General features: G+C 36.4%; 1 protein-coding gene across 1 annotated transcript in view; it reads right to left on the bottom strand.

The window, feature by feature from the left end:
- The window catches only part of RAPGEF6 (Rap guanine nucleotide exchange factor 6), a 185,073-nt gene that overhangs the window by 147,478 nt on the left and 17,518 nt on the right, over positions 1–20,077 (bottom strand). Inside the window, exons 2-4 of the mRNA XM_080805059.1 lie at positions 14,623–14,693; positions 13,262–13,318; positions 8,669–8,752 (exon numbers count right to left, since the gene is read on the bottom strand). Of these exons, the coding sequence (XP_080661185.1) occupies positions 8,669–8,752; positions 13,262–13,318; positions 14,623–14,693 (212 nt within the window). The remainder of the gene's footprint in view (positions 1–8,668; positions 8,753–13,261; positions 13,319–14,622; positions 14,694–20,077) is intronic.

Here is a 20,077-nt window from a genome sequence, read left to right as displayed (position 1 = left end):
ATAAATAAATAAATAAGTGCGATTTAGTCTACATCAATTACATCTTAATAAAGTTGTTTAAAGGACAATTAGGGTGGCTGGTTCACCCAGTTGGTTAGAGCATAGAGCTAATAAGAAACAACTAAGAAAATGAAAACGCAAGCCAAAAATGACAGAAAATGTATGCAAAACCTATCTCCTTGTATCATGAATGTATTAAAGATTCCTACTTAAAAAATTTTAAGACAAAACAACTCCACTTTAAAGCTCTCAAAAAAACTTTATACAGTCACTTCACAAAAGAATATAGAGGAAGCAGCAACCAATAAACACAAGAAAAAGTGCTAAATATCATTAAGCAGGAAAATTAAAATGCAAACTACTTCACAGTGACCAGAACAGCTAAACTAAAATACTGACAATCATGTGTTGGTGACTGCGTAGGAAGAAAAACAACTCTTAAGACACTGCTGGTGGGAGTTTAAAATGGTACAATGTTGTGGAAAGCAGTTTAGCAGTTTCTCATTAACAGTTTCTCTATTAAACTTCAAGACACGTTATAAAGCTACTGTAATTACAAGAGTGTGATATTCAAGCAGTGACAAACAAGATCTTCTGTAACAACCAGGAGCCCAGAAACAGGATATCCACATATGTGGATATTTGTTTATAAAAAAAGATATGGCACTGAACAAGAATGGATAAAGGATATAGAGAAATCCATATGGCAAACCGCACAAGATTATCATACTCAAAAATCCAATCTAAGCAGAATATAGACCTAAATGTGAAAGGAAAACAAGGAAAGTTCTAGAAAGTAACAAAGGAAAATATCTTCATGACTACAAGTACAGAAAATTTTTCTTAAGCAAACAAGACAAAAAGAAAAAAACTGATCCCCATTAGAAATAACAACTTTCACTAATCCAAAGGCATTACTAAGAGAATGAACAACACAAGACACAGGGAAAAGGTATTTGCAACAAAAATAACCAAAGATTCTTATTCAGAATTTATAGAGAATTTCTATCTCATTAACAAAAGGACAAAGCATTAGAAAAATGGGCAACAGATCTAAAGATGAACTTGAAAAAAAAAGTTATTCAAATAAAAATACACTCACTCATCAGCAATCTGTAATATACAAATTAAAATTATATGAGGTATAGACACTCAACAGTAACTGAAATTCAGCAGTCAAAATAAGTAAAAACCACGACAATACTAAATCTTGGTGAGGATATGGAACTACAGAAATTCTCATGCAATGCTGGTGAGTGTGTAAAATAGTACATCCACTTTCGAGTATAACTGGCAATCAACAGTATATGAATACAGACATCCTGTGAGCCAACAATTCTCTGTTACATAAATGCATGCCAATGTGCATCTGATGTACAAGAATGTTCACAGCTGCTTTACTTCTAATAGCCCTCAACTATACAAACAATGTAATACTAATAAAGAAAGAAGTAACTGTAATTACATGGATGAATCGCATTAACAGTGGGCCAAAGAAGCAACACACAAAAGAATATTGTATGACTACACTCATATCAAATTCAAAAGTGAACAAAACTACAGTGTTTAGGTGTGCATACTGTCAGGCTAAAACTCTACAGATATTAAAGGTTAATTAAATTTTTAAAAATGTTATCTTTGGTGGGAAAGGGGTAAGTAGGAAAGTCGATTTGAGAAGGCTGCAGGCTGCCCCCAGGGTGTTGATAATGTTCAACTTTTTGATCTGGGGAATAAGTAGCCAAATGTTTAATCTATAGTAACTCACTGATACGCACATTTGGGTTATCTGCACTTTACCCATACCTTGCAGAATAAAAGAATTAAAACCAAGGAACAGTGTTCCTTTTTGGGTCAGAAATGTGGGGGGAAAAAAGAATTTCTTTTTCACATATGTATTTAAAAAATTTGAAGAAGTCATTAATAAAAGTGGTTAGTCATCTATGTAAGATGGGTTAAATGGTATGGATGACAATATTTCTGAATGGTACAAATTTTAAAAGTACATCCTGAACACCTGGATGGCTCAGTGGGTTAAGCCTCTGCCCTCAGCTCAGGTCATGATCTTAGGGTCCTGGGATTGAGCCCCGCATCGGGCTCTCTGCTCAGCAGGGAGCCTCCCCCCGCCATCCCCTCCCTGCCTCCCTGCCTACTTGTGATCTCTGTCAAATAAATAAAATCTTTAAAAAATAATAATAATTAGATTCTTTAAAAAAAAAAAAAGTACGTCCTCAGAAAAAGAACAAAGCTACTTACAGTGTTATTTAAAGAAAACCTTAACAACCCCAAGACTAGCAGAGTGCATGACACATGCAGGCACTCCACATTTACTAAATCAATTAATGCCCCAGTACTGGAGATATTCTCTGATTGCAAATTCTGTTACCTTTATCTTTGCCTAGCTAATACTGCTTATCTGTAGAATCCATTTCCACAACTGCCTAAATAAGTTTTTTTTTTTCGATGTGAAACAACAGTGTGGCCCGTTTCAAACAAAGCAGTCATCCCTATCCAAAGTAAATCAGTCTTTTTGTCTCAATGCTACTGTCTTATAAAAAGATAATACTTACTTGCTCCATAAATTGTTTGAATGAATAAATGAATACATGCATTATATTTTATTTGAAAACCACTACTCAATATTAAGTCCTTGCTTTCTTGAGCTACAACTTGATTTAACTGTGGCAATTAAAAAGTGAATTCAATTCCAGAAAAGACTAAATTCCTTTCAGAAGACATTTAAATTTCAGATTTGACTTATTATGTATCTAACTAGTTTTTAGTAAATTTAAAAATTTATTTTACTGATTTAAATTACATATAAAAATACAAACGGCCTGCCCTCCGTGAAGTTTCTGGGGGTTCCATAATTTGGGACATGACAATATATCCCTTCTAAGTTGAAATATAAGTTGCTGTACCTCATGCCATCTACCACAAAAAAGAGAAGAACAATGCTTAGTTAGTTTATTTTGCATTCTTGAGGTAACATACCTTAAGTGTGCTACTTTGACCCATCTTCAGAATTGCTCTCAAGGGTACTAGCAAATTCAAGATAGAGTATAAGCCACTGTACCATCTAGGCCTTATGAACCAGCATATCCAATGGTACCTTTAGTGTCCATGCCAAATATGGATGCTCTCTAGAGCCTCTCCCAAACACTAATTTGAGAATGACAGAGTAGATGTCTACAATTTCTCAAACATAACATCTTCTGCAAATATCTACTATACTTTTGAGAAACAAAAGTGTCTGTCTTGTTACTGGGTCTTCGGAGACTCTGAATGCCTAACTACAGGACATCAGGTGACAATGCCGCCTGAACTTCCGATTATGAACTGCAGTTAGTCACGCCTGTTGGGCAGGGGCAGTAGCAATCCGTGTAAAAGGCTGAGTTTACCCAGGAGCAGACAGATAGATCAGACTCCAAAATCAACTCCTACTGCTGTGCCTCCTCTACCTCAATCCATGCCTACATCCACTGGGCAGTTCCTTATGAACAGCTGACTGAGAAAGAAAAACCTTCAGCCTGTTTCATCAGTGAGTCTGCACAGCATGTTGGTACCACCCAAAAGTGGACAGCCCACAGATGACCATGAAAGAAGGCAGTAAAGGAAAATCCTCCCAGAGAATACAAATTCTAACAATACACTTAGATGTCAATTTTGTCTGGATTGAGAGATGGCCAGAATTATTGACTGAAACAGATTTATGGGCAGTTCCAAATGGCATGGTTGAATGCTTGGGGATCTGGAAGGAACAGGATTGGAAGAATGCTTATGAGAAGTCTAGGAAGAGGTATGTGGAAGCACTTCTTTCAGAATGGGCACAGACTCTGAAGATAACTCTGTCTCATATGAGTGCCTCAAGGGCACGCTCTGTGAAGCAGGCTTTTCATCATCAGGTGAACAAAATGACATGCCCTATGGAAGTCAAACTTCCTCCAGGGACACCAGTGCTTGTTCAATGGGTCCATGAATGAAGCAGCCATGGTGTCAGAGACAGAGAATATGCAGTGGCTCAACTGCTAATGCTACTGCTGGGAACCTAATCTGCAAACATCAGAGATCAAAACTAAGACTCTGATATAACACCACTGCTCTGCGTGACCAGTCTCCTGGAGGCAGATTTATGATTATTTACAATGGATTCTGGAAATCATTTGCTTTCCATGTCCATGCTTCTACCAGTACCACTATCCACAGGCTCACTATATGCCTGATCTACCACCCTGGCATTCTAGACAGCATTGTCTTTTATCAAGGCACTCATTTCACAGCAGCCTAAGTACCACAATGGTTTCTGTCTTCCCCAACAGCCAGAATACGTAGGCCTGATATTCAAGGCATGGAAGTAAGAGTGGCTCTTGTCACTGATATTACCAAGTAAATTACTCACAGAATTTTTGCTTGCCATCGAAAAAACCTTGAGCTCTGCTGGTTTTGAGACTTAATATCCAAAGGAAGATTGTTTCTACCAGGAAACACAACTGTTCCAGTGAATTACATACTTCCACCTAGCCACTGAGCCAACGGGGAGGGAGAGGGGTTACTCTAATGGTCTGAGTGATTAATCCCAATCACAAGGGGAAATTGAGTTGCTGCACAAAATGGGGGCCACCAGGACTACATGTGAAGCCCAGGTGATTCACTTCGGCCCCTCACTGTACTTCCATGTCTACTATTCAAAGTTAATGGAAAACTGCCACCATCGGGCACCTGGGTGGCTCAGTGGGTTAAAGCCTCTGCCCTCGCCTCAGGTCATGATCTCAGAGTCCTGGGATCGAGCCCCGCATTGGGCTCTCTGCTCAGCAGGGAGTCTGCTTCTCCTCCTCTCTCTCTGCCTACTTGTGATCTCTGTCAAATAAATAAATCAAATCTTTAAAAAAACAAAAAACTGCCGCCATCATCACCACAAGGCAGGACATTTAAGGACCCTTCAGAAATCAAAGTTTTGTTCACAACATCAGGTAGAGAACTGGGGACCAATGAAAGGCTAGCTTAGGGCAAAAGTACTTGAATGGGTAGTAAAAGACATAAGCCAGAGGTACCAACTACAGCCTTGTGACCAATCACAGCAACAAGGAATACAGGAGCTTTTCATAATTTCCCTTTGTTTATTGTATATATTATATCTATATTTGTTTAAGTGTTAACCATTTTTTTCTTTCCTCTCTTCCCCATATATATTGTATATATAATTTGTTGGAAATGAACTTTACAAGCTACTCTTCAGTTAGCAGAATATTCAGAAGCACTGTGATAAAGTATGTAATTCATATAGCCAGCAATGCCTGTTAGAATTGTACATCTCAGTACTTTGGAGAGGGTAAGAAATTCTTCACTTGTATGAAGGACAGCTTTGTCTTGTAAGGTGTAAACAGAATTCTTTTGTTGGATGGAAGCTCAAAAGTGTTTAGAAGCACTGGTATTGAAGCTAAGTAGCCAGGGTAGTGGATGGTGACAATTACTGCCTTTCAGTTGCAAATAGATTCCTTGTCTATTTTTTTTTTTTTTTTAAGATTTGTTTTAGACAGTGTGCAACCAGGCATATTCAAGTGGGAGGAGGGACAGAGTGAGGGAAGGGGAGAGACAGAGTGGGTCCCAAGCAGACTTCCCTCTGAGCTCAAAGCCCTATTCCAGGCTCCATCTCACAGATCCTGAGATCATGACCTGAGCTGAAATCAAGTGTCAGACACTCTAACCAAGTGAGCCACCCAGGTACCCCTATTCACTCTCCGTTTCAAATCTGCTTTGTAATAAAGGGTCTAGACTCAAGTCAATGTTCTCCTTCTGCCTTCTGAAAATGTTAAAGTTCTGCCAGTAGAGGGTGCTAGTAGAAGAACGATGCAATAGAAAAACTGTCTTTAGGAGAGCGAGTGTGTGTGAGTGTGTGTGTGTGTGTGTGTGTGTGTGTTGTATCTTGTGTGTGTGTCAAAGGGAGGGCCTATCCCCAGCCTCAGGGCCTAACCATACCTGAAAAGGGGGAGGAGAGGTTCTCTTGTCAGTCCTGGTCAGCAGTTCTCTTCCTGTCAGCCTTGACCCTATGACTGTGTACCAGCTCTGGTGCAAGACAACCCAGCGAATTTCTCCACTATCTACTGGGCAACAGCTAACACATTTCCAACAAGACCTAAAATCCAGCTGCAGGGAAAGAGTCCCCCTTTCAGGTTTGTTCTTTCCATGGGTATTCTCCCTTGGCTCCTTTATCCTTCTCAATGCCTAATTTTTGAAATAATAATTCTTTAAACTGTCCTTGTTCAAATTATTGTGCGGTTTCTGTCTCTTGACTGATAAGAGGAATAAATATTTTTTAAAGATATTTTTTTTAATTTATTTGGGGAAGAGAAAGAGCAAGCAAGCACAAGAGTGGGGAGGGGTAGAGGAGAGGCAGACTCCCAGATTGGCAGGGAGCCCCAAGGGGAGCTGAATCCCAGGATCCTGAGATCATGACCTGAGCTGAAGGTAAATACTTAACCAACTGAGCCACCCAGGCACCCCAATAAGGGGAATAAATATTTTTACATCTAGAGAAATAGGCTTTATCTTAATGAACTAGAATACTACTTTCACTCCTTCTCCTGTAATAAGTAGTGTTTGTTTTCTGTTGGTATTATAATGATCATATCCCAATGCCATTATGCTCTAATAATTAATTTTAAAAGAAAACAAACATTATTTAATGCTTAGTATATGCTAAGCATTATTTTAAGTTTATTTACAAATAATTTAATTCTAACAATCAGCCTATGGCCTAGTACAAACATGTGCCAAATGAAAAATGCAAATCCCCTACCCAGAACTGTTTTTTTTTTTAATTTTTAAATTTTTACTTTAAGTAATCTCTACACCCAACAGGGAGCTCTAATTGAAGACCCCGAGATCAAGAGCTGCATGCTCCACTGACTTATCAGCCAGACACCCCCAAAACTGTTCTTCAAATAACGATTAAACTTCTATAATCATGTTCACTGTGAAGTTCATGATGGCTGCATTAACGTGTACCATCACTTTGTTGTTTAAAATCTCATACATGTCTGTGAACTATTAAAATTTTAAGCTTCATTGTCTTGATCGCTAAATAATGGTGAATTATTATGGCTGATTAATGGCCACAGAAAGTCTTAACAACAAATTCCTGACCATCAGAGCAGGCAAGAGTGAGGAAATATTTAAAAGAACAATACTAACTTCTAAAACTGAGCTTCAGAAATATAGGAAGAAACAAACAATGGCCCAAAGGCTTAAATAACCAAGAACTACTATGTATTTTATTTGTAAAAACAGGAGACACTATGTGTTATTCTATTAGTCAGGAAGCACAGACTTCCTAACCAAGGGTCACAGAACGTTTCAGGACTCAAGATAGGACTTTAAAAATGGCATCAAAAATGAGATGACCTGGGCACCTGGGTGGCTCAGTGGATTAAGCCTCTGCCTTCGGCTCAGGTCATGGTCTCAGGGTCCTGGGATCGAGGCCCGCATCAGGCTCCTGCTCAGCAGTGAGCCTGCTTCCTCCTCTCTCTCTCTCTGCCTGCCTCTCTGCCTACTTGTGTCTGTCAAATAAATAAATAAAATCTTTAAAAAAAAAAATGAGATGACCCATACAATCTATCAAGTAGACTATACTCTGATATTTAAATTTAACAGTTTTGCAACTAATAGCTGCAATTAAAAGCCTTACTTTAGAAAAATAGTAATAAAATATATTTTAATTTTTAATCATATTAATTACAATTATTTTTATAATTATTATAATTCTAAGTAATTATAATAAATAATCAATAAAATAATAAATAAGTAAATCTAAAAATATCTTCTCAACATTATTGGAAATAAGTTGATTAAAAAATTATGTTTTTATGTCACCAAATTTCAATAGTAGGCCCCCAAAATTTTAATAATTGCTTAGAGAACAAATTCTTGAAGAACACTACATGTGACCATTTTTCCAACCACCCTTCTCTTCTTTTACCTAATAACTGTGCTAGTGATAATTAACAATTACCTGTAACAATCAGGCACTCTAAGATATAGATATATATAAACTAATTTATTCCTCAAAACTACTCATAATTAGGTAATTTGCCCAAGAAATATTAGAACATTTGTCATGAATTCATGCAGATTGGCTCTTGACTGCCAATGTTTACAGACATCTGTTCAGAGCTTTGAGTGGTAGAGTTTGCTAAAACTTCATAAAGATACTTCAAGTAGGTACTATTATACTCATTTTATAAAGAAAATTAAAATTTGTATAAGGTCCTAACAGTGTTAAATTAGGACTTTAATCTAGTTGCTGCTCTCTAAAATGTTATTCTAAAAACCATTTTCTTAACTATTAAAATAGATCACCCTCTCTATAACCACTATTAGTAGCAACATATTCAAAAACCATTAGATAAATCAGATCAAATCTCATATAAAACTAAAGACCAAATAAAAGATACTATGTCATGATGTAAACTTAAAGATCACATCCTCAGAAACATGAACTGTCAATTGTTTCTTACTATTTTCAATAGTACCAGTAAGCAAGCACATTTATAAAATATATCACCTACTGAGAGAATATATACATCCTACATAAAACAAAACATTAGAGATAGAATAAATAGTTGTAATATTAACTCTGCCTGCACATACTCTAAAGCAGCAAATGTAAATGTACCTGCAAGGAGGCAAGACCATGGAGTCTTTCATAAGCACAGATCCAGAAAGCAGGATATACCAACATCTGGCAACAGTTTCTGAACTGTTAAAGTAAGTAAAATTAACAAGTAAATAAATACACATATGCACATGTATAGGACTCAAAATATACATAATTTAATACAAAATACATAACATGAAATGCATTCTAATAATATCATAAATCATTAACATTTAATGGAATTTGGGGAAATATTGACGGTTGCCAAAGGTTTTATACAAACCATGTTCATATGGGAAAAGTGTAATCACTACCTTAAGATACAGATTTCACAAGTATATGGTTATTAAGTCCATTTTATTAATTATACCATTAGCTTCACATTCTTTATTTCTGTGTAGTGGATCATAAGATCTGAGGAAGATTAAAGCTTAAATATTGTACTACATCTGCATATCATAAAATCCTGTTTTAATAACATTAGAGACTTCCTTGGAATTCACAAGTTTATCAATGTCATATCTTCACTGACAACTATAATCTGAATCATGATCTATTTATTTCTTTTCAATTGTATTGACATGAACAAAATCAAATCTTTCATGTTATGTGTGTTTGAAGGATAAAGAATACCAGATGACTTAAATGTATCAGCCTTTTAGTTGAGTTAAATCTCCAACTGAAAGCCAGAATCTTGTTAGTTGTTAGTGTATAAACTAACCATTTGGTCTTTTAAATATCTTTATCTACCATAACTAAGGTTTTAACTACTTCCAATATGTATCTATAAAACAAATCATTTCTCTGACCTGGAGAACTTTTTATCTACGTAACTGTCTACCTTGACTATACCTGAGAGAACTCAGACTCAACAAATTAAAAAATCTACCTACCATTTCCTTCAAGATCACATCTTTTCTGGTATTCTCTGTATTCACTGAATACTGCCATCCTCCATCCAGAAACCTAGGCTTCTAAAACATTCCACATGTTTTAATGATAACAAAAAGGGTAAGCTTTCTAGGTCAATCCCGTTACTGACCATAAGAAGGAAAAACTGTCAACTTTCTAGTTAGGTACTTTATTTTTTTTTTTTCTTTAAGATTTATTTGAAAGAGAGAACATGAGCATGTGTGAGCAAACAGGGAGGATGGGGGGATAGGGGGGCAGGAGGAGTGAGAAAGAATCCTCAAGCAGACTCTGGGCTGAGCACAGAGCCCGAACCCAGGACCCTGAGATCACCCCCCGAGCCAAAATCAAGGAGTCCACCAGTTAACCAACTGAGCCACCCAGATGCCCTTCCAATAGGTACTTTAAAGTCTCTTTTTTAGTATCTTCTAATCTTCACTGAGGGAAGACGTAAATGGTTGCACATCTCCTACTTAAGGTTCTTTTGTTTAGAAATTCTACTTCCTTACTCTTGTGAAATATGACTTACAAAGTCAAGGGGGAATAAAATCAAACAATTTGCCAGAAATTAAGATAGGACAAAGTTGCTAAGCCTCCAATTTTTATTTCACTTAGCTAAAGTGGTCACAAAGTTGTCAGTAAATTCTACTATAAATGTAGGAAAATCCCAAAGTTCACTCCCACCAGAAGGAGAACCATGCCAGCCCATGACTAAGAAACTGCTCAGACTTTGAAAAAAAATTCACTCTCAGAGGATGGTTTGCCAATGCACCTAAGTAAACTCAAGGAAAGTAAAATGCTTTCATGTGGGCTATCGTATCTCCTATTCTCTGGGCAAGCAAACTCCAGCCCAGAGAAGGAAGGCATACTTAATCTTGCCAGATCTTATTCATACAAAGGCTTCAGATGCTCCTAAGATAAAAATCAAAAAATCTTAAGATAGCCTCCATCTGCTTCTCCAGACTCCTCTCTTACTAGTTCCTCTTCTTTCCTCATGGTGCTTGAACACATGGTTTACTTTCCCTTTTTCTACCATGTTGCTTCCCGGTCCAGATCAACCATATACACTCTTTTCTCTGCTTCCACTAAACTCTAACATTTTTGTTAACTTCCACCTTCTTTTGAAATTCTATCATGAACCAGATACAGATTTGTGTTACTCTTAATATTTTTAGTTTACTGAGGTATAATTTAAATACCATAAAATTGCCATTTCAAGTGCACAATCCAATTTTCATGAAACTTAAAAGAACTGTGCAAAGATCAGCACAATCCAGTTTTAGAACACTTCTTTGTGTTCCTAACCTGTAACATGCTCTGTTTCTACAGATGTGGCTTTCCTGGACAGTTCATATAAATGGGATCATGTAATATATGGTGTTTCTCCCTTGCTTCTTCCACTTGGCATGTTTTTGAGGTTTATCCATGTTGCGGTATATATAAATGCTTTATTCCTTTTTTATTGCCAAACTGTACTCCACTATAGTTACACGACATTTATCCATTCATCAAAAATTTTTATCATTTCTGGTCTTAGGCTGGGAATACAAATAGCACTACTAAGAACATCTCTGTACAGGCTCTGTAGGCATCTATTTTCACTTATCTAGTATAAATATGTGAAAGTGGAATTACTGGGTTACGTGGTAAAACTGTTTAACTTTTTGAGAAACTGCCACTGCTTCCCACAGTAACTCTATCATTTAACATCCACATCACTAACACATGAGGATGCCAGCTGTTACCGTATTGGTGCCAGTATTTGCTACTGTTTACATTTTTGACTGTGACTACTCTAATGGCTATAAAGTGACAGCTCATTAATTTTGGTATTAATTTTGTATGGTATAAGGTAAGGGTCTAAATTAACTTTTTGTAAAAAAAAAAAAAAAGTAAATAAATAAATAAACTTTTTGCAAGTAAATAATTAACCCAGCATCATTTGCTGAAAAAACTACACTGGCCTCCCTAAAATGCTTTAACACCTTCATCATAAATGAACTGTACATCGGTGGTTCCTTTTTAATCCTCTATTGTGTTATACCCACACTATGGACAGATCTTAGCTGGAGATCATTTAAAAAAAAAAAAAAAACTGCTCATAAATACAAGGGTTTACTTCTAGGCTCTCAATTCTGTTCCAATGATCTATTTATACATTCTGTTCCTTGACAGCACTTAAATATGTTTACCTTTTAATTAATTTTCTCTACTCAACAATAAGCTCAATAAAGACAAACATTATGTCTCCCCACCACTCTGCACGAAGGTAAGCATAATGTATAGCAGACAAGCTTTTAATAATAAATGAATGGACCAAAAAATGAATCAAGATAGGTATTAAAATCCTTGTGAGTCCAGTTTAATGCTTTCAAAAACTGATAAATATCACGGGCTGGTAATGAAACATGGAAGTTAACACCATCTCAATATACCAAGTGAAGCTATATAATAAAAGAGGTCATTGCTGCCAATATTTTAAGAAGGAAAATAACTCATCACCTGAGAAAGGCAAAGACTTTGCTTTTTTATTTATTTTTTATTTTTTAAGATTTTATTTATTTGAGAGAGAGAGAGAATGAGAGCGAGCATGAAAGGAGAAAGGTTGGTGGAAGAAGCAAACTCCCTGGCGAGCAGAGAGCCCAATGTGGGACTTGATCTCGGGACTCCAATATCATGACCTGAGCCAAAGGCAGTCACTTAACCAACTGAGCCACCCAGGCACCAAAGACTTTGTTTTTTAAGTAGGACATGAAAAGCACACATCACAAGAGAAAAACTGAGAAAGTTAGAAATTTCTCCTCTCCAAAGGATGCCTTTCATAGTGTGAAAAGGAAAACCACAAAGTGGGAGAAGACACATACAACGTAAGTATCTCAACAAAGGACATGGATACAAAATTCATAAATCAATTTCTACTAATCAACAGAAATACTACAGAAAACCCAATTAAAAAATGGTTAAAAACTCATATCAGATTTCATTAAAACAAAGCTACCCAAATAGCCTACAAAAACATGAAAATAATTCATCATCAATAAGCAGGGAAACGTAAAATAAAATCAGTGAGATAGGATAAAATATGTAAATCAGATTCTAATGTCAGATTCTCCTAATTTGATCACATGCATTTCCAGTAATTCTATTCCTAAGAATATGCCCAATAGTAATGACTACAAAAGGGCACAAAAAGACATGAATAAGATGTTTGTCAAAACTTTATTATTCACAATAGGAAAAAAACTGGAAACAACCCTAGTATCTATCAATCAAGAGTGGGAAGGATAAATGAATTGTGTCATTTGCACACATACAGTAAAGCAATGAAAAAGAATTAATGCAAAAACACAGAAGAATCTTAGACATTTATCAATTTAAAAAAAAAAAAAAAAAGCCTGACCAATTTTTATCTGTGTGGAGTTCCATGGTGATGGAAGTCAGAACGGGATTACCTTTCCAAGAGAGGTGATTAGAGCCTTAGGAGAGCTGAAATGTTCTATATATAACTGAATATATAACTGAAACGGTAACAGTTACTAATACATACTATTTTACTTATTAAACTTTTCGTGTACTCTCAGTTTATGAATATATTTCAATCTACTCTAAAGAAATTCCTTCCAAATAAAATAAACTTCAATGCTAAAAGTCAAAATTGAAATATTAAAACTATTAGTTTAAGCTAATTAAGGAAATACTTACCAAAAAAGAATTTGATTGCCACTGTATCTCTCATAGCGTGCTCTTGCAGACATTAATCTAACATATTAAAAAAAAAAGCCAAATATTTAATGATTTTATCTTCATTTTGTTTTAAAAACACTTATGATTACTTCAACAGAAAATTATCTTACCTACCACTAACTTCACTAAACTCCAAGAGTTTAGAAATACATACATCAAGTGCAGTATTTTCAAACACGTCAGTTGGGTAATATTAAGAGACAATAAATACAATACTATCATGTACACTCTACAACCTGCCAACTCACACTGAACAATGTTCCTTTTCTGCTATGAAAAAATACACATTTGTCTGATTCACTATTGAATCCTCCTGTTAAGAAATTACTAGTAGGGGGAAAAGAAAAGTTACTGGCAGAGGCATACACACATACCTATCAAAGTCTGTTGAGAGAGAGAGAGAGTGTGTGTGTTTGTGTGTGTGTATGCTGCTTCTTCCAAACACATGTTGACATCTGAATTATTTTATATAGAAAAGAGAAAATAATAGGCCCTAACATTTACACACATACATATCAAAGTCTGTTGAGAGAGAGAGAGAAAAAGAGAGTGTGAGTGTATGTGTGTGTGTGTGTGTGCTGCTTCTTCCAAACACATGTTGACATTTGAATTATGTTATACAGAAAAGAGAAAATAATAGGCCCTAACATTTATATTCTAGCAATCTGGTTTGGTCCCTAACCAGAAACTTAAAGGAGGACCAGAAAAAGTAATGGATGAGCTGGTTATGGAAGGAAAACATACTTTAATTAAAACATTATGCAAAGTTACTACAGTAAATGCTTTACAACACTTAAAGGTGTTTTTATAAATGTAATCACAATGACATAAGATAGCAGGAAAGAAATTTCATTTTACAGAAGAGGAAAATGGGGTTTGGAAAGTTTACAGGTCAGAACTCATATAAGCATACCAAATCAGGAGTTGTAATTCTTGCACTTTAATACAACACTACATCATACTCAGTCCATCTTAAGCACGGACATAATATCAAAAAGAATTACATAAAGTAAAAGTTTTGTTTTCATTGACTAGCAAATACTCAACACTGTGTTTTGCTTCAGATATTCTCATGTAACCTTCAGAACACTGTAACAAAGATCGTCTCTCACTGTCTCTGTTTCATGAAAGATAAAACTGCAGCTAAGATGTTAACATTTGCTCAAGGCCCCATGACTAAGGAAAACTGTGATGAGAAAATCCAAAGTCCTATGTATATCCTACAAAAAGCCCCCAAATGGTTTGGTCTCCTAATTATCTATCCAAACCCATTTCAATGACTCCATCACAAAATCTCTTAAACAGAGCATCACACTTACCTGAGCTGATGTTCCCTGAGATTTGATAGTATTTCCATTCCATGAAGATAAGAATAAATAGTATTTAAATCCTGGAGAACAGGGGAAAAAATTGATTATTTTTCAAATGTATCTTTCAAAATATCTTAACACCCCACAACTCTTATTTTAAACCAACAACTGTTCATGACAAAACTACTGACTATGGTAGACAAAATCTCTGAAATAAAAGAAATCTGAAAAGGTAAAGAGCTACCTCCACTCAAACAGGAAGCCCTCTTCAGGACGGCTGATAAGCTTCTACTCAAGCAATGCCAGAAATCAAAAACTAAGCATTTCATATGAAAGTCTATTTCATTTCTAAACAGATATAACCCTTCTTCCTCAGTGACATCCAGCTATTCAAAAAGAATTATCGTATTGCCATAAATTTTTAATTTATTATTTCCTCCAGATTATTCAGTCTCAGTATTTGCAGTTTCCACATCTTGAAAAGCATCCTGGCTTAACCTCCTTTGGATAGGACTCAATTTGTTAATATTCCTCTAAAAATATGACCTTCTAAAGAATCTCTTTCTAAAGACAGGGCACCTGGGTGGCTCAGTCATTAAGCATCTGCCTTGGGCTCAGGTCATGATCCCAATATCCTGGGATCGAGCCCCTAGTCAAGCCCCACATTGGGCTCCCTGCTCGGCAGGAACTCCACTTGTCCCTGTCTCACTCCCCTTGCTGTGCTCCCTCTCTCACTGTGTCTTTCTCTGTCAAATAAATAAATAAAATCTTTTTTAAAAAATCAAAATGTTTTTGATATTTTTATATCTCTTTCTAAAGATATATCTCTTTCTAAAGAGACCCAAAGCAATACTAATCAACCATTAACAACAAAAAAAAAAAAGTCCAGTGGGACAATCCTGTTACTCACTTTGTGAGAGAGATAGGGAACTTATCTCTAGCCCTCATTCAAATAACTAGGTATTAAAACTCCCAGTATGATAGAGTATAACCTCAGCCTAGAGAAGTGGCAGAGAATATAGGAACAGACCAAATTCCTCAAAGAATGGTCTACTCTACCACTTATGCAGAATGCTGGTGCTCAGAGATTATAAACAAGCTTAAATTCTCTATATAAAAAGTAACTCCTATTCTCTTATAAGGAACGATGACTTTATAAGACAGGCAGCTCCCCAACACTGCCCTCCTGCTTTGATATGCAATTGGCTAAGAGAATTATCAGATGACAAAAGAAAAAAGCTAAGACAACCTGTTTTTTAACAGATTAATAAGAAAACATAGAGCCACTAAGAAAAAGAGCCATAATCTGTCATTCCAAAAATTACAACCACTAATTAACCATAACGGATTCAATGACCACACCATCTCACTAAATCCTTAGGAAGATGGAGTGAAAAAGACTTTTTTCCTATATACATAAAGAATAAATTAAAAGAGAAAACCACAATAAATGAGAAAAGGTCTATAAAATTCTTGACGACAGCAGATAGAGAAGTGATATGATAAACTACTATTTCCATAGATGGCTACAATGGTATTTCTTATCCTATATGCTTTCAATAGGACACCTTACCACTCCCCCATCAAAAACTGGAATCTTACGTGCCTTCCCCAAGAACCTGGTTGGTCCTTTGATTTGTTCTGATCAAAAAGAATGTGGCAGAAGTAAAGATGGGTCACTTGTAAGATTCAAGTACCCTGACACCACCAATGCTGTGAGGAAGCCCACTAGTCTCATGGAGAAAGGCCACATGGAACAGCACCAAGGCATCAGATATGTAAGTCATGTCTTCTTACACCAGAAGACAAATGAAACTGAGAAAATGATCCCAGCTGAGGTTTGGTGGAACAAAAGAACCAAGCACGCAGCCAAAACCTTCTGGATTAAAGTAATAAAGTCCTGGCCAAAGTCTAGCTCACAGTGAACTCACTGAGCCTGCAGACCCATCTAATAGTCCCTCTCAAACTCCTGGGTTTATAATTAGAATGTATATACTTGTTAGTTAGAATAACCCCATATGGGTCCATGACCTATGTAGTAATAGCTATAATAGTGGAAAAAGCCAAGTGGAAGCCTCTGAAATAGCCCACTTCCTATGCCCCAGAAGAAGACAGTAAATAAAAGGTCAAATTGCTTCCATACAGGCAAAGAACAGCAAAGACTAGGGTGTCCAATGAAAACTTACAGTATTTAATGGTGAGGTCTCTACCATAGACTGTCCTCCTAAACATATCCTTAAAAAAAAAAGCCTGCAGACTGCCACAAACTTAACCAAATCCTAACCAATAGTCTCAACATAACATTGTTGCTAGAACTGATTAAGCCTCAGGTATTGATTTGGTGAATACATTTTTTTCCCACTTCCATTACAAAAGATCATCGGGAAACAGTTTGCATTCAGATAGGACAATATTAACTTACAGTTTTTCCTTAGGGCTATTTTAACATTCTCACTCTCACTTGATCTTAGCCAAAAGGCCGGAAGCGGATTAATTCTCTCACTCTCTACCATAACACAACGTGAAAACATCCAGACCTTCTGACCCATACATACCCATACATATCTTGCTGAATGGACAGAATGAACAAGAGAATGACCAAAAGGAGACTGGTACCCTGGAGTCCTTGGTAACACACTCACATTTCAGAAAGTAGGCAATAAACTCTATGAGGAATCAAAGAACTATCACTTTGATGTTTTGGGAGGTGCAGTGATCAGGAGCATTTCAGAACATCTCCTATTGACAGAATGTTGGGGCTTCAAGTTTAGGTCAAGATAGATTAAGAGCGATTGGACTTACCTTCCACCATAATCAACTAAAACTAAAAATAAATATATGAAATCACATTTTTCATGAGATAAGACATGAGGCAACAGAAGACAGTTTAACACCTGAGAGAAGAGAAACAAATGAGATGATTCACAGGATGGTAACTTACTGCCTGCCAGTATCTTCAGTTGAGGAAAAGGAGGAGGCAATCTAGAAAGCAGAAACTGGCTAGAGTTTGAAGAATACAAGAGAGCATGTTACACCGATAATGTATGTTCTGGAAACCTACAGAAGGTGCTTGTCAAGTCTTCAGTTGCATACTGATCATCCCACCACGTGGGAGAAGAAAAACAAAAACCAGGCGCCTGAGTGGCTCAGTTGGTTGGGCATCTGCCTTCAGCTCAGGTCCTGATCCCAGAGTCCTGGGACCGAGTCCCACGTCAGGATCCTTGCTCAGCAGGGAGTCTGCTTCTCCCTCTGCCTGCTCTGCCTGTTCTGCCTACAACTCTCTGTGCTTCTGCTCTGACAAATAAATTAAAACAAAACAAACAAACAAAAAAAAACAGGCAAAGAAGGCAGGGAAAGAACTATTTTACAGAATGAAGTAAGTCCTCAAGCAGGAATGATTTTTTTCCCCTGGATGACAAGAGCAGTATCTGGAGACGTTTGGGATTGTCACAACTTAGCACAGAGGCAGGGTGCTGGTGCCACCAGCATCAAGTGACTAGAATCCAAAGATGCTGGTAAACATCCTCTGATGCACAGGACAAGGACCCGGACTAAAGGATTATCTAGGCCAAATGTCCATAGTGCTGAGGTTTAAACACCCTGGATCAGAGAGAACATATATCTAAAATTCACACAGGGACACGAAGAGTTACTATTTCCATCAGGCAGACTAGAAAATCTCATAATCCATAGTGTGTTTAGCTGAGTACTCAGAAGGCTTTGGACTAATACTAGGGCAAAATTAAATAGAAATTTGGCACTATTTAACACAGCTCAAAAAAAGGCCCAAAAGGATCAAATAATTTCCAAGTCACTTACCTGTGTCCCAGAACAACGCTGAGTAATATTTACAAGAAATATGAAAACCCCAGTACATAAAAAGGTAAAGATCACAATCTCTGCTATTCAATCAAAAATTACCAGGCATGCAAAGGAGGAGGAAAAAATGACTCATAGTGAGGAGAAAAATCAATTATAACCAACTTACCAATTACACAGATAACAGAATGAGTAAGAAAAAACATTTAAAACTTATTAAAATTATATTCCATATATTCAGGAAGATACAGAAAGGATTAAGCATGTAAGAAGGGTCATTAAAAAAATTTCAGAGATGAAAACAGTATCTGAGATGTACAATACACTAGATGGGATGAACAACACAATCAGACTTTGCAGAGAAGAGGTTAATAAACTTGAATACACAAGAACAGAAAGCAAAAAGAAAACAGAAAGATATGGGAAAAAACCTTGAATAGAGCACTAATGAATTGTGGAAAAATTCAAGCAGCCTAACAAAAGTGTAACTGGAGTCATTTCAAGGCAGAGGGAGAACAAAAGGGAAAAAATTGAATTATGGAAAATATTCCCTTTTTGATAAGAACTATAAACTTTCACATCCAGGAAGTTCAACAAACCCCAAGCACAAGAAATATTAAGAAAACAGCACCAAAGCACCTCAAGATCAAATTGCTTTCAAAAAATGAAGACAAAAAAAAACCAAAAAAAAAAAAAAAAAAAAATGAAGACAAAACTGTAAAAGCAGCTCACGAAACAAGATAAATTACATAAACAAAAATTAGAATTATAGCAGGCTTCTCGTCAGAAACAATGCAGTCCAGACAACTATTGCAGTAAATCTTCAAAGTCAAAAAAGAAAAATTATCAACCTAGTATTCTACCGCCAATCAAAACAGCTTTCAAAAACAAAGGGAAAGTATTTTTCACATATACAAAGTCTGAATGAATTAATCACCTGCAGACCTGCCTTATAAAAGAAATGTTAAGTCTTTCATAAAGGAGGAAAAACAATACCAGATGGAAATTTGAAACTACACAAAAAATAAAGAGAACTGAAAATGGAAACTACATGGGAAAATATAAACCTTTTTTCTAATTATTTAAACAGTAATCAACAGATTAAAAAGCACTAGCAAGGGACGCCTGGGTGGCTCAGTTGGTTAAGCGGCTGCCTTCGGCTCAGCGTCCTGGGATCGAGTCCCACATCAGGCTCCTTGCTCTGCGGGGAGCCTGCTTCTCCCTCTGCCACTCTGCCTGTGCTCGCTCTCTCGCTCTCTCTCTCTCTCTGACAAATAAATAAATAAAATCTTAAAAAAAAATGATCTCATTATAAATAAATAAATAAATAAATAAAAAGCACTAGCAAAAGGGGAACTTGGGTGGCTCAGTCGGTAGGGCATGCCAGACTCTTGGTCTGCTACAGTCATGATCTTGGGGTGATGGGATGGATCCCCAATATCCATGTTGGGCTCTGAGCTCAGCATAGATTCTGCCAGATTCTTTGTCTCCCACCTCCCACTCCTAGTGAGTGCACAAGTGCTCTAATAAGTAAAATCTTAAATAAATAAATAAATAAATAAATAAATAAATAAATAGCATTAACAAAAACGATGACAACAAAAATGTGTGAGGGTTTCCACTATGCATACACCTGAAGGGTATC

This window comes from Martes martes (assembly GCF_963455335.1).
Source record: "Martes martes genome assembly, chromosome: 5".
Classification (NCBI taxonomy): domain Eukaryota; kingdom Metazoa; phylum Chordata; class Mammalia; order Carnivora; family Mustelidae; genus Martes; species Martes martes.
The sequence above is the reverse complement of the archived record's forward strand: the minus strand, read 5'-3'. Positions and strand labels throughout refer to the sequence as shown.